This window comes from Cryptomeria japonica, chromosome 3 (genome assembly GCF_030272615.1).
Source record: "Cryptomeria japonica chromosome 3, Sugi_1.0, whole genome shotgun sequence".
NCBI classification, from domain to species: Eukaryota; Viridiplantae; Streptophyta; class Pinopsida; order Cupressales; family Cupressaceae; genus Cryptomeria; species Cryptomeria japonica.
Window position 1 is genome coordinate 941,392,753 of NC_081407.1, and position 16,293 is coordinate 941,409,045.

At 36.9% G+C, this 16,293-nt stretch overlaps 1 protein-coding gene across 3 annotated transcripts in view; it reads left to right on the forward strand.

Moving 5' to 3' along the window:
• The window catches only part of LOC131072947 (probable LRR receptor-like serine/threonine-protein kinase At1g67720), a 132,575-nt gene that overhangs the window by 57,553 nt on the left and 58,729 nt on the right, over window positions 1-16,293 (forward strand). For 2 of the 3 annotated variants that reach the window (XM_059217022.1, XM_059217023.1), the window contains 7 exons: window positions 7,874-8,411; window positions 14,178-14,683; window positions 14,782-14,914; window positions 15,130-15,201; window positions 15,316-15,384; window positions 15,476-15,547; window positions 15,830-15,898. In XM_059217022.1, the coding sequence (XP_059073005.1) occupies window positions 7,874-8,411; window positions 14,178-14,683; window positions 14,782-14,914; window positions 15,130-15,201; window positions 15,316-15,384; window positions 15,476-15,547; window positions 15,830-15,898 (1,459 nt within the window). The remainder of the gene's footprint in view (window positions 1-7,873; window positions 8,412-14,177; window positions 14,684-14,781; window positions 14,915-15,129; window positions 15,202-15,315; window positions 15,385-15,475; window positions 15,548-15,829; window positions 15,899-16,293) is intronic. The other variant, XM_059217024.1, reaches the window with a different exon arrangement.

Sequence of the window (16,293 nt, forward strand, 5' to 3'; positions counted from 1 at the left end):
TGAGCTTGAAACGTTGTTCCTAACTTGGAAAATGATCTAATTTTGCCTTGTGAAGTGGTTTGGAACTTGAACACTGAGCAATTTGGCCTAGAATGAAGATTTCGCTCCCGACCCTTCCAAAATGGTCCAAAGCGAAAATCTTATTTGAGCTTATTTTTCACTAATTTTGGCTAAATTGTAATGTGCAGGGTCTCTTGGAGTGAAGATTGGACATCATTTAAAGATTTGGAAGCATGCAAAATGAAGATTTTTGGACAAAATGGTGAATTTCACTCCTGACCCTTCCAAGGGGTCCAGAGCGAAATTCCCAATAGCTCTCATGTTGCAATGAAAAAGGTCAAAGCATAGGCATGAATGGAAGAAGAATAGCTTGTTTTTGCCTCCTAAAGAAGTTTCAACTCTGAAGAATGAAGGATTTTGCTTAAAACCTAATTTTTGCTCCTGACCCTTCCAGAGGGTCCAGAGCGAAAATCTCTATGAGGGTTATTTCTTGCCTTGTTTGGTCAAATTGAGAGGTCTAAGGCATCATGAAAGGAAGAATGAGCATATTCAAACCCGTAGGCATGTTTAGAAATCATTGAAAAGTGAAGGAATTGAGCCAAATGGTGAAATTCGCTCCTGACCCTTCCAGAGGGTCCAGGGCGAAAATCCTAAAACCTATCTTTTCCTCCAAAGTTTGAGCAAAGCTAAGCCTAGGCATGGGTTTAAAACGATGTTTGGATTGCCTTGAAGTGAAGTGGGATTGTTAAGAGTGAAAATTTTGAAGCCAAGAAGGAAATTCGCTCCTAACCTTTCCAGAGGGTCCAGAGCGAAATTTCCAAGTTCTCCCCTTTTCTTGCAAAATTAAGACAAAATCTTGCTATTCATGATTTGGATGGGAGAGAGGCATGATGTTCTTTGCCTTGGAAGTGATTTGAAGTTAAAAGCATGAAGGAATATGCCTAAAACTCAAAAATCGCTCCTGACCCTTCTAGAGGGTCCAGGGCGAAATTTCCAAATCCCCTATTTTGCCTTGCAAAAACAGACCAAGTTTGGATGGAGTAAATGAGGAAAACCATTGCCTAGCCTTGGGAGGTGGATTGAAGACAAAATGATGGAGGAGTAAGCCTAAGGAGGAAAAATTGCTCCTGACCCTTCCAGAGGGTCCAGGGCGAAAAACCCTAAAATCACCTTTTTCCTCCTAATTTGAATGAAACAAAGCCCGGAATTCAGTGAAAAAGCCTATTTGGGATGACTTGAAGAAGTTTTTGACCTTCAAAAGTGAGAATTTTTGAGCCCAATTGTAAATTTCGCTCCTGACCCTTCCAGAGGGTCCAGAGCGAAATTCCCTAAAATGCAACTTTTCTTTCAAAGTTTTGATGAGCTAACCCAGCGATGGAAGGAAATAGACCCTGGAGATTGCCTTGGAGGAGTTCAATGATCAAGCTAAGGTGAATTTTGGTCTAAATTGAAAAAATCGCTCCTGACCCTTCCAGAGGGTCTAGGGCGAAATCATTAGGAAGCTTCATTAAGCATTGATCAAACCTTGATATTCCCTAATTTGCACTAACTTACCCAAATTCAAGACATTTGGGAGGTTGAATTAAATTCGCATTAATTAAGGCATTGGCAATTTAATTAATTAATTTTTAGGCCTTGAAATAATTGAAAATCCACCTTGAAGGCATTAAAATTAATTTAAAAATTAAAAAATACAAAATGAGCGCTCAAAATCATTTATTGGCTTTTACAAGCAAGTCGGCCTCCTTTTAAGTGGGATTTTATCCTATTTTATTACTAAATACCTAGGTCGGCCTTATGCTTAATTAGGGTGAGCGCCCTATATAAGGAAGGAGTATTGTTCCAAAATGCAAACCATTCATTCATTGTTCTAAGTGCGATTTTGAGGAGCAGATTGGAGGAGCGAAATCTAGCAGATTGGAGGCGAATTTTTGCTAAATGTTGGAGGCTAAAGAGGGTGAAGCTTTTGAAGGCTAATGGAGGCATAATTCATCCAAAGGAAGACCACAATTCAACCCTTGTCTAGCAAAATCCGGTCTTCTTTCTTCATTTTCCAAGGTTTTATAGTTAGGCTTTCAAAGGAGAAGGTATGAAGAATCATTTTGAAGTTCTTATTCAAGATTTATTTTGATTTCATTGCCATTAATTTGAAAAATTAGAATTTTGGATTTATCATGTCATTTCCAAATTAATATTTTAAATCATTCTCTTGAAAGGTCCTAAATTCTATGCTTTAAGGTTTGATGCTCAAAGACTAACTTTAATCTTTTGTGTAGGCATCAAATGGTGGCCCCGGAGTCAGAGGATCAATTACTTGGCGGACATTCATCAAAGAAGATCAAGCCAGGACAAGGACGACCTCCTCCAATTCAATCTCAACAAGGACGACCTTCTCCATCTATCTTCCAGTCCAGCATTTGAAGGAAAGCATCACCAAATTGAGCATCAACCAAGTGTTAGACAAGGTGGCATCCTAGTCATCACTCCTCCAGTCGGGTTGGTTCACCTCAGCATGTCTAGATTCAATGTACCTGACTCATGGGAGATGGCACAAACTTTGATGTACCTACCCTGGCTATCCATTGGTCGAATATTCCAGAGAAGACATGTGTCCAAATAATGCAATTATTTCATTGGTCAGAATTAAGTTTGTTGTAACAAACCCTAATTAGGGTTTCATTGTAAAATCTTGGCCATTGGTCTCAATTTGATCCAAGCCATTGAATGGTATTGAGGGCACTATATAAGCCCCGACTCTTCATTTGTAAAGGAGAATAGAAAGCTAATAGTCAGAGAATAGGAGTCAACAATAGTTAGTCAGTAGTTAGAAGGTGAATAGTTAGCTAATAGTGGATAGTCAGTTGATAGAATAACACTTAGAATAGAGTAGAGAGAGAAGGCAAAGATTGTTGCCAAGATGTTGTTGTAAAAGACTTGTAAACTTCATTGAAGAAATGGTGAAATCTATGGGTTGATTCAACAATTCGCATGGTCTCTATACTTCTCAGATTTCATTTCATGTTATTAGATGAGTGGAAGAAATGTGTTTGATTGATGGTGAAATTTGTATTTCCATACTACTAGTAGTTTGTTGATTGCAGACTTGCCTTGTGTAGTCAACTGGAATCATTCAGTTTAAGCTCAACTTCAATTGTCGCTTCTTCATTGATATGCATCAGCTTGATGGTGTCTATGCCTGTAGCGATGATCTGAATATCATAAAGATTTCCTCCGAAGATCGCACTAACCTTGTGGAGATGGTCCTGCGATGTCAAAACAAGACTTAGTTAGAATTTCATCAAAGATCATTCATTGCTCCTACATTCTTAGTGTCAGAATTAGATCCTTTCCTCGCGCTCATCCTTTTCCTTTTTTTTCAAAATCTAGACTAGTGAAATCCTGTGTTCCAGTAATATTCAAAGCGAATCAGACGTTCAGTCATCAAGTGTAAGTCCCCTTGTGATTCCAGCAAAATACATCATACCACAGAGAACTTATCCACGAGTAGAGATCCTACAAAACAAAACCTTGGAGCTTCTCCGATTGATCCTTCTGCGATATCTTCAGCATTTGGAAGCTTTACTCAAGAGAGGATAAGGTACCTTTAGGTATTTTATTCTGTGTTCGCATGTGCATAAAAAACACATCAACAGTTCCGAAGTTCCTTTCCCTTGCCTTCTCCAGAACCCCGAGGTTTCGAAGTTCCCACCTAGCCTTTCTTTCTTTCTTTCTCCGGAACTCCAGAACCCCGAGGTTCCGAAGTTCTCTTCCTTTGCTCCCTTTTCTCCTTCCTGGAACCCCGGAACCTCGAGGTTCTGAAGTTCTTTCCTTGTCTTCCCCACTTCGGGAACCTGCGTTTCTGAAGTCCTCAGACTTCTTTCCGGCTGGCGACACTTCCGGATGGCGTGATCAATACTCAAAGCTTTAAATGCTCCGACGACTTTTGTGACTTATGCACCTTCTTTTGTGGAGCTACAGGGGTGCATTTAATGTTTTTTGGCAGGATTTCCATCAGGAGAGGTACGAGGCCATGCTTGTTGTGGTGACTTATGTCATGTCTACATGCTTTGACTTTGGAAGGTCAGTCAATCCACCCTTCTCAAGGTTGCCTTTTCAGGGTATGGCTAGGTTGCTTGCATGTACAAAAGTCAAGTGCATGCACTTCCCTGCACTCCCAGACTGACATACAGGGGTCATGATCACTCTTGTAACCAAATTTCTATATAAAGGCTGTTAAGCCTCATTGTAAAGAGTTCTCTCCCTGCTGGCTTGAGCTATCCTATGCTCTTTCACTTCTCTTGTATTTATTTTGCATTTACGCAACTGTAAGTTTGGCCATTGGCCTTATAATGAATTGAAATCACCATTCTTGCCTTCCTTCAAACTTATGTATGTTGTGTATGTTTCCTTACCTTCATCATAGGTGTATGTTTTGTGACTCTTCTCTCATTCATGCTGTGTTAACTTATTTCTGAGTGCGACTTGTGGGAAACTTTCTCCCCTCTTGGCATTCAGCGAATTCTAACCTCCATACATGCATTGGGGTTACTCATACACTGATGTTTGTGCATCTCCTGGGTATTTCAATTGATTTTTTGTGCATCGCCTCCTTTTATTTCAAGCAATTTTCTCTTCCCTTTACCTCTGCAAGTTGTTCGGATAGGTTTAGGAGTAAGTTTTGAAGCCTTGAGTTGATTCAATATCTGCACCTGGATTGAGAAGGAAGCCGGCCTTCTCCGGAGATTTAACCCCCTTGTGCAAGGTCCCACACTTCGGGGTTGTTTCCATGTTTCACAAGGTTGCTGAGTTGATAGCTCAGCAAAGGTGCGAGCTTTTGTGATAACACTAACCTTCTTCCATTTCCATAATCTCAACAAAGTTACTACAATGCTGGATCACCTTGCAATCTTCCATTTGGCATTGCAAAAGGCCCCTAAGGGAATTAGTTTCATGCGACAAGCAAGAATGTAACTCCAAGAGTCCTTCATCATTTAACTTCGTTTTACTTTGGTTTGCACATCATTAGCTATGTTGGGTGGTTGCATCCAGTACGTTTTGATTTTTGTTAATTGCATACCTAAGGTGGCCTCCCTCTATATGATATTGGTTCATTCAATGAAGGTTCTCTCTCAAATTACTGTATGATAGATTGTCCATGTATTTTGGACAAGTATGCATTATAGCGAAGATAGTGAGAACTATCTCTGTGGTGTGTGTTTGTGAATTTATTGAGTTGATGTGAATGGCACTTATTACTACCTACATAAGTTATGTAGCTTAGAATAGTTTCTTGTTGATTCTGCTATACCATAATTTTACTGTTGCTTGCATGAAGTTGGATTGCAGATGTCATAGCCCTGTACTCACAGGGTAGTTGTTTATTTTTCGAATTCATAGAAGGTTACAAAAATTAAGAGTATTAGAAGACAGTAAATAGCCATTAATAGGTCAAGAATCAAAATCTTTATCAGACAGACATATCACATATGAGAGGATGAATCAACTAACTGCATGAGTGTAAAAGAAACGATGGTCTGTGGGGCTAGTAGAGCAGATTGAGGGTGAAAGGAAGAATTTTAGGAAGAATGCTGAAGCGTTTATAATTGTCTGGCAATATTTAGGACTGACAGGGCAATGCTAATTTGAGAGTTCCAGCAGGAGCATGTGCCATGTCATTCTACTGGAGAAGGTGAGCACTGCAGGCTATTTCATGTTCGGAAATCTTGGTTAAACTGCAGAAAGAGTAAGGTGTGACATGGTCCTTGGTGTTGATGACAGAGTTTCAACAAGGGCATATACCATTTTCTTCCAACAGAAAAGGAGAGTGTTGCAAGTTGACACACACAAAAGGTAAGTAGGTACAAGAACTGATATCAATTACTAGCAGTGGCAGAACGATGCATGACAATGAAATGTTATTTGTAATTCTCTTATAAGTTCATTTAATATAAGAAAACAATATTACTCTAGAAAAGAACAGGCAATACGATAAAAAGGAAATCTAGCTTGGGAACAATATCAACAGGAGCAGATTGACACAAATGGGTATGGAAATGAGAATGATTAGGGAGAGAGGAAGTTCACGCTGGGAGCTAAATGTATGAATGCAAGTAGATGGCCAGTCTTAATATGTTGCAAGTTGACACACACAAAAGGTAAATAGGTACAAGAACTGATATCAATTACTAGCAGTGGCAGAACGATGCATGACAATGAAATGTTATTTGTAATTCTCTTGTAAGTTCATTTAATATAAGAAAACAATATTACTCTAGAAAAGAACAGGCAATACGAGAAAAAGGAAGTCTAGCTTGGGAACAATATCAACGGAGCAGATTGACACAAATGGGTATGAAAATGAGAATGACTAGGGAGAGAGGAAGTTCAGGCTGGGAGCTAAATGTATGAATGCAAGTAGATGGCCAGTCTTAAGGCTCAGTCACATGAGCTTCCCGAGGCCCCACAGCCCAAGCCAACTGAACGTGGAAAACAAGCATCAATTCTACAAAACAATTAATTGAGAAGGGTTGGTTGTGGAGGCAATGCAAAGACCTTGTGCAAAATTGGGACAGATTTAAATTAATACATGAGCCACCATAAGAAATACATTACACAATGCACATGCTGAAGACATTCTTTGGTTCTCTTCCATCTCTATACTTTTAGGATGGTTTGAATTGAATTTAGCAATGCCAACGATCCATCTTCAACTTAGCAAGTGATTTTGTATTTAAATCTAATTCCTAACTCATATAGGCATTTTGCTATTAGTATTTGATGTATTCCAAACATTAACTAGTTCATTCATGCATTTGGTTACCATGGAGTGATGTTGTGGATATGGATCAATCATCAAACTATTAGAGCTGCCAGATTCATTCCCATCCGGTTTAGGGTTTATGAGAAACCATTCAAAATTTGAAAAAAAAGAAACAATAAGAAACTATACAAACATGCACATGCACACGCACAAACATAATATAACAAAATAAAAATTTGAAGTTATGCTCAATACCCTTCAATGTATAGATAATTGTATATATGTATATTTTTATAAGAGTTGGATCTTGCAGTATCTGTATCAGAGAATCTTGAAAATTCTACTTATCTGTATTTGATACTGTAATCATATCTGTTTCCATGCAAATCTGAATTATTGGCTGCTTTAGGTTTTTTATTGATTGACACATGTTTTTGTTCTTTTTCTGTGGCTTTAATGACTTGAATTCTATAGACCTTTCTGCCTGTAGTGCAAACTTTGGAAATACTTGGAGGGGAGTAATTTTCTCAGAGACATCAATTGTCCATTTTATTCTTATAGTGGAAGTTCTGTTGAGGATTTATCAGGTTATAAATTTTGTGCTAGATATGACCATTTTGAACCTACTAACATGTCTGGGTGATTGGGCTTTCTATTAAGTAACTAAGGTGTTTCTGAAGGTACTGTTTTGGAGTCAAAATCCACACATTTGTGACTTTTGCAGGCTCAGAGCATTTATGAAAAAAGGAGCACATGTAGTCATGAATGATTATCCCATTCTCTTTCCTACAGTATCCTGTCCGGGCCCATTTACAAGTTCAGGATTAGTTATATACAATTGTTTTCTAACTTTTCTGTTATTTCTATTCTTCCATTGCATTGCTGATGTTACTGAATTAGTGAGAATGTGCTAGGTTTGTTGTTTATCCAAATTTTCCTTTCCTTGATTGTTACATATTTCTATCCTGTTCAAAATTGAAGGGTTACGTGAAGTATTTTCAAAGCAATAGATATTATTAATTGTCTGATGATTCCAATGGAAACTATTTACCTGCACTTATCTTGAAACTTTGGTGTGTAACTTTACTGAAGCCTCACTCTTTTTGCATGAAGTAGGTTTTATAAGTCTGGATTGTGGAGGGAAACATGCTTCAATAGATAGAAACGGACTTCAGTGGATTCCTGATGACAGTTTCATTTCTGGAGGTTTTGTAGCAAGTATCTCAGTTACGGGTGAAACTAGAAAGCATTATCAAACTGTAAGATACTTCCCTGCTGATGAAAGGAAATACTGTTACACATTGCATGTGAAGGAACGGACAAGGTACCTTGTAAGAGCAACTTTCTTGTATGGGAACTTTGACAAAAGTAGTACATATCCAACATTTGACATCTCGCTTGGTGCAACCTACTGGTCAACAGTTGCAATATCTGACATTGACATCCCAAAAATAAAAGAGTTGATCTTATTAGCTCAGTCTAGTTCCATAAGTGTGTGCCTATCAAATGCTTCAACTGGAACCCCATTTATTTCCACTCTTGAACTTCGTCAATTTAATGGATCCATGTACTATACAGATTTCGAAACTCAATTTTTTCTTCATGTTTCAGCAAGGATAAACTTTGGTGCTTCCAACAATGATTCAATCAGGTAATACACATGGGACTACTCAGTAGGTATTAGGCCATGCTTTTTATATCTGTCATTTATACACTGCATAAATTGTTGTCTATAGTAAAAATGCATAAATCTTGCAGCTTGAAAGATGCAAAACTCATTCAACGTTATCAATATTGCTGTAATTCTTCTGGTGCATGTGCATGAATTTCTTACTCATATGCTTTTGGATGTGAGATGCATAAAACTGTGAATGTCAAACATGTTACAATTTGATCAGAGGTTTAATGCAACAAATTGGAGGATTTCTATACCATAATGCCTTAAACACAACACACCATGTCACTTATTTGTATCTTGGAAGTGTTTATATACATAAGATTATGTCTTATCTTAGGACACATTTTAATCTAATCCTGTTATTCTCTCAACCAAGAAAGTATTTTATTTTAGCTGTTGCAATGGCCCGACAGCCCAATTTACACATGTAACCCAACCTCCTAGGAAGACTTGTATATTTTCTTGCATTTTTTCACTGTAAGTTTGGCCGTTGGCTTATGAATGAATTAAAATTATCATTCTTGCATCTCTTCAACTTGTGCATGTTGTGTATGTCTTCTTACCTTCATGATAAGCATGTGTTTTGTGACTTTCTCACATATATGCTGTGTTAACTTGTTTCGGAGTGTGAGTTGTGGAAACTCTTCTTCCCTTTTGACATTCAGAAAACCCTAATTTCCATACATGCTTTTGGTGTCATTTATGCAATTGAAGTTTGTGCATCTCTATGGTATTTTGATTGATTCAACGATAAAGAAAGGAATGCGTCTCGGAGATCGAGACGCGTCTCCAGTATTAGAGACCTTGCTTGAGACATCTTTTGTTGTAGGAGACTTTCAGCCGTAGTCCCTCGAAGATTTCCATATTTGCCCATGCAAAAGGTGTTGTCTCCCACACAAATAGATCAAAAAAACCTTAAACTTAAAAGCTAAACACATTGGGATGCTGAAAAAATAATCGCAAGGGAAAATGTGAGCCGATGTAGGGCAGGAGCCAATGCGAGTTGACAAGACCACAAGTATTTTGCCATTTGCTATTTGCAGTTCGATGCAAAATGCATAAGATATTCATATTTTTAATATTCTTGCTGCCGTTCTTTTAATTCCTTTATGTAGACTTTGTGGTATACACAACGGGTGTGAATTCTACTAGATCCCGAGTTGGGAATTTGGTTGTGATAATACATTTTCTTTCTTCATTCTTGTGAGTATGTCTATATTCATATTCTCATATGTATGATCAAACAGAATAGCAAAAGGATTTGTAGTGTTGAAAGATTCAACTTGTTGGTTTGGGCCTTTGCCTTTAGTTTTCTTATACACTTTGTTGAATTTGATTGATTCCTATGAATTTTTCTTTTCTTTTGATGTTTTTTTGGTTCTAGATGAATTCCCTCCTTTTAACCTGTATTTCCTATTTCTAGATGATTTATATTGTTGTTGGGTGTTTGATACTTCCTTTTTTTCCTTGATATTTTTCATTGCTTATTTAGTATTTGGGCATACCCTTGCCAAAGGATTTGCAGTGTTGAAAGTTTAATGTCATGATATTTCTATAAATTATGAAATCATATTTAAATAGATAGCATCTCCAAGTTCCCGTGTCTCCTATTTTCCAAAAATAGACACATAGGTACCAATATTAGTTTCCTGTGCTATAACTGATCTCCTAGGAACCTAGATTGGACGTATACAAGTATCTAAATAAATTTTATCGTTTACATTTTCAGGCTATACTCTTTATGCTTCTCTACATGTAGACTTACAAGTTATGTTCTTATCATTATATCTTCATCTGTGTATTTTCCCTATGTTAAGGATCCATCGGCCAAACCATCCAATTTGGGTCCGATTTGATCTGGATTCTAGATCTGTTGGTTTTTTTTCCTCATTTCTTGCCACAAACAAAGAAACATCGTTTAATAATTGTGGCCTTGGGACGACAATAGGTTGTATCTAGACTCCTATATACATTGGGCGGTGATCGAGTTTCACGTCTAACCAAATAGTGGTAGATTGTCTAGGGGTTTAAGGAAAGAGTTGCAGATTTTTAATTATCTGATGCAATTGTAGGAATAAAAAGCTGAATATATATTATAATATACATATTTATAATATTCATATATTTATATTAATATATTATAATATCATAGTATTGTTATATATATTGTAATTAACTATTATTGTTTTTTGATAGGCTAGAATAATACATTTTTCTGTTTTCATTCTCGTGAGTATGTCTATATTCGTATTCTCATATATATGATTACACTTAGCAAAAGGATTTGCAATGTTGAAAGATTCAACTTGTTGGTTTGGGCCTTTGCCTATAGTTCTCATATACACTTTGTTGAATCTAATTGATTCCTATGAAGTTTCCTTTTCTTTTGATGGATGTTTTTGTCTAAATGAACTCTTTGCTCCTTTTATCGTATATTGCCTATTTCTAGATGATCTAGATTGTTGTTGGGTGTTTGATGCTTCCTTTTTCTCTTTCATATTTTTCATTGCCTATTTAGTATTTGGGTATACCCTTGCCAAAGGATTTGTAGTGCTGAAAGTTTAATGTCATGATATTTCTATAAATTATTAAATTATATGAAAAAAAATAGCGTCTCCAAGTACCCCCGTCTCCTATTTTCAAAAAATAGATGTATTGGTATAGTACCAATCTCCTGTACCAGTACTAGTATCAGTCTCATGACAACCTAGATTGGAGGTAAACAAGTATCTAAACAAATTTTATCGTTTACATTTTCGGGCTATATTCTTTATCCTTCTCTACATGTGTACTTACAAGTTATGTTCTTATCAGTATATATTCATTTGTGTATTTTCCCTATGTTAAGGATTCATGGGCCAAACCATCCGATCTGAGTCCGGTTTGATCTGGATCCTAGATTTGTTGATTTTTTTTCTCATTTCTTGCCACAAAGAAATAAATGTTGTTTAATAATTCTGGCCTTGGGCCGGCAATAGGTTGCAGTTAGATGCCTATATACATTTGGTGGTGACTTACTTTCATGTCTGGCTAAATAGTGGTAGATTATATAGGGGTATGGGGAAAGAGCTGCAGATGAAGAATTATCTGATGTAATGGTGGGAATAAAAAGCTGACTATACATTATAATATTTATATATATTAATATATTATAATATCATATTATTATATATATATTCTAATAATAATATTATTATTGTTTTTGGCCTATTAATAGGCCTGCTCGGGTTAATTCGGGATTGGAGAAAGGAGGGAAGATGGAATGGTCAAGACCATCGGAAGGGTGGGCCAAAATAAATTTTGATGGTGCCTCAAAAGGCAACCTCGGCCCATTAGGTGCTGGTTGGGTGGTTCGAGATTGGGAAGGAAACATTCTGGCTTATGAGGCGAGCAAGTTGACAGATGGAACGAATAATGAAGCTGAAGCAATGGCGGCCATCAAGGCTCTCGAAGTCAGGAAGAAAATGGGATTATAAAAAATTCCACTTGAAGTCAATTCATTAATTATTATCAATGCCATTAAAGAAGGCCAGATAAATGCATGACATTTGAAAAAGTGTATATTAATTGCCAAAAAAATCATAACCTCTTTTGAAGGTTTTCAAATCTTGCATGGGGTATGATCTAGGAATGAGGTGGCGGATGCATTGTCCAAATGGGCAATTTCATTAAATGCTGAAGGTGGTGGAGAGGTTTGAAGATTATTGAGATCTGGCACTCGATTCATTGTAGTGACCAGACACCAGCATTTTGGGAAAGCATTTATGTCATGGCAAGGAGGTAAGCCATTGGGAGAAGGATATAAAGGGATCAAGTATTACCTGGAGAATATTGTGTGGTGAGATTGTTGGTGATGGGAGGCATCACAAATACAACATGGAAGCAACTTTCTCGCTTTACACTCTGAAACAGCAACTAGTGTTTGTAGGAAGGATTATGGAAAAGAGGCTCAAATCAATTTTCAAGCATGAGGATAAAGATTTTCTGAAGGCCTTGGAGACGCTATTGGGGAAGGTGTTCATGGAGACACAAAACCGGTATCACATGAACATGGATATTGTATCCATGGTGGTGGCCTGGGGGCTAGAGATTGGGGAGGAGGAGATGGAATGGGTGTTGAAGGCATGTGTGGGAGAGGACTGGATGTATGGCCTCCAACCTGTGTTTGTGAGGGCCGTCCCAGACTCCCAGGTATAGACTTTGATCTTGAGGATGGGGAGGTAACAAAAGAAGGTGGTGTTCCTGTCCTGATGCCATTCATTCAATGGAAATTTGAGGAAGACCGGGAACTGAGGAGGGCAAAAATGGCGGTGGGGTAGAAACAATTGCTGCAATTTCTTCAACTGAAAGAAGTGGGGGTGGCGGGCCAACATGGGCATGGGAAATAGGTGGTGGGAGCGGTGGGTGGAGAAGCAGCGATTGGTGGGAGGAAAATTTGCATTGGAAGACTTCTGGGTGAATGTACCCATGCAGGGCCACAGAGTATGAATCTCTCTGGTTTTTTGGGATGCTTTTTGTTTCAAGCCTGTAATATGTTCGGTTTTGAGCTGTTGTAAAGCCATTTTGGTTTTTGTACTGGTAGTTTTACAGTTTTGAGGTGAATGTAATAGGCGTAGGGGTTTTGTATATGGGCTGGTATGGGTTAGGTCTTTTTGACAAAAGGATGGTTTGGGATGGTTCTGGTTTTTAAAATTTGGCCAGTTCATTTTGAAGAAATTTGTAAATGAATGTAAACTTCTGATTTTAAATATTGATAAAATATATTACCGACCAAAAAAAATATTTTTATTATTTTTTGATAGGTTATAATAACAATATTATTATATTAAATTATTAATATTTATTTATTATCATATAAATATTTATTAAATCAGTAATTGATTTTATTAATATATTATAAAGTTTCTAAATATTCTTATATATAAAAATACTAAGAAATATATGTTGTTTCTGCTGCAAATATATATATTTTTGTTGTTTACATTTTTTTGTATAGACAAATCCAAAACGAACCCCACCTCGTTTTTTTTTCCTGTATTCACAAACTGTCTGTGAACCAGAACTGTCAACATAGTATTTTCCACATATTGTATAGGTTTAACATGTGGATATAGGGTTTAAGGCAGACACTATTGATGCATTCCTCCAGGTCACTGTTTGATGAACTCATCAACTTATGTGGCATAAAGTTTAGGAAAAATCATTTCGTATAGATGGATTAAGTAGACTTTAAGAATAATGGAAAGACACTTAAAACAACTTGAGAAAAAATGTAGAAGCGGCTGAAAGAAATTTTAAAGAACACTTGGAAAATGGATGCAAACAATTTGAACAGCGCATACAGCCCAAGGTGCATGTATGTGAACGCAAATTGTCTTTAGGAGAAAACAAATACTAGCACATAAGGACAGGAAACTGGAAGTTGAAATGCATCTATATAAGAAATTTATATCAAAAGAAACAATACAATCCACATGGAAATTTGTAAAGGAATCGAGTAAAACACCCATCTGAGCAGCTTTTCACAGCCTGATCATTCTAATCTGTTCTTTTTCTTTCTATTTACAGATATTTGGCAAGTCTTATTTTGTTAGATTTGTATGGTAGTGAATAGTAGTCCTGAAAACTGTTATTTGCACATGATTGTCATAAAATAATCTGTCTCTCTCTCTCTCTCTGTAGACAATTTTTTTGTGGTTATAATATATCTATTGAATGGGCATTGTTGTCTGATACCAGATATCCAGATGATCCATATGATAGAATTTGGGAGTCTGATGCTGATAAAAGGGCAAACTTTCTAGTAGATGTAGCTTCGGGCACTACCAAAATTCAAACGAATCGGTCCATTGATACTGCAAGAGATGAGTACCCTCCAGAGAAAGTGATGCAAACAGCTGTTGTAGGTGAAAGGGGACTTTTGTCATATCGGACAGATTTGGATGGATTTCCTGGATATGGCTGGGCTTTCTCTTATTTTGCTGAAATTGAGGATTTAGGCCCAAGAGAAGCTCGCAAATTTAAACTTAATCTCCCAAATGTACCCGATTATAATAATTTGACCATCAATGTTCAGGAGAATGCTCAAGGCAGCTACAAATTATATGAGCCAGGGTATGCCAATGTATCACTTCCATTTGTAGTGTCATTTGCATTTGTAAAAAAGCGGGACTCATCTCGAGGTCCAATTTTGAATGCATTGGAGGTAAACAAGTATGTGACGATAAACTTTGGCACACAAGATGGTACATATTGTTTCCTGTCACAATTCTGCTACCATTTCCTGCTTGTATCATTCTGAAGCTTGGGCAATTCATTACACTTCTTTTCTTTGGCTCTGCAGCTGCTGCACTATCTAGCTTGATTGCCTTATATCCTTCAGCAGATTGGGCACTTGAAGGTGGAGATCCTTGCTTGCCAGTTCCATGGACATGGGTGCGGTGTAGCTCAGATGGACAACCAAGGGTTACTGCAATGTATATAGTTGTTCATACACAGGTTTTTTAAAATTAGGTTTTATCTTTCAAAGACTTAAAAACTTTGTTGTACGATTGACAAAATTTTGTCTGCTAAGTTGTGAATACTGGGTTGGTAAGTTTGTGCTTTGATTGGTTAAAATGTAACTCTTAAATCAATTATGTCAAACTTGGCAAAATATGAGTCTTACTTATGCAAGTTTGCATGGATGTAGCCTTCTCTCAGGAAAGAACTTGTCAGGTCAGATACCTCTAGAAATATTGAATCTCACAGCCTTGACTGATCTGTAAGTAAAGAAAATTACTCTTTTTAGCATGGGGAGGGCTTCCTTACATGCTTGTATGCATATCTGTTGCATAAATAAATTTTCTGAGTTTGTTATCCTGGTTATACTCTGCAGGTTGCTTGATCACAACTCTTTGAATGGTCCGATACCTGATTTTAGTGCATTAATTAAGCTACAGAGATTGTAAGTCAAAAAATATGCCCTGGATTATACTGTTTTCCTCATATTCTGTTTTTTCATAGGTGAAGCTTAACATGCAGTTTGGTCATCGCAGGCATCTTGAAGACAACCAGTTAAAGGGTTCCCTACCTGTATCTTTGGCTGATTTACCAGACCTGAAAGAACTGTATGACACTGATATAAAAAAAAAAATTACTTGCTCATGAGATATTTTTTCAATCCCGTGATTAGTCTTAAGTCCAAAATTCAGATTTCACAAAGTTCTTAAGTTGTATAGAGTTTACATGGAAGCTATTTTAGGTTAATGTTCTTGGCTGCCCTTTGTTTATTTACAAAAGGCTTTCACATTTGTATCATTTGCTTGGCTCATTATGATTATGCATTTTTTGATAAGAGAATCAAGTGCTTTGCCATGGCATGTTTAGATAGAAAATTCTTGATGTGGCAGGTATGTGCAGAATAATTCGTTGTCTGGAAGTGTGTCTCACCAGATTCTGGACAAAAGCCTAATTCTAAAGTGAGTATTTTAGATTTAAAACCATTTGTACTTACTTTCTTTTTGCATGAATTATACATTCGTTTTGTCATCTAAAAGTTAAGATGATATATTAATGTAAAAATTGTGACAAAGTTATAGCTTTTGCTGAGAACCACCAAGAGATATTGATAAAAACACGATTTTACTGAGAGGGGGGCGGGGGTTGAATCAGTACAATACTATTTTCTACTTTTTCAAACTTAATACTATAAGTATATCAAGTGCACAATATCAATAACATAAGATGCAGCAATTATGCGACATAAGTAGAGGACATAATTTACGTGGAAATGCTTACGAGAGAAAACCATGGCAAAATATTGCTTCTATAAATTTTCCTTTACAAACTTTGTAGGCACCAACCCACAGGAGAC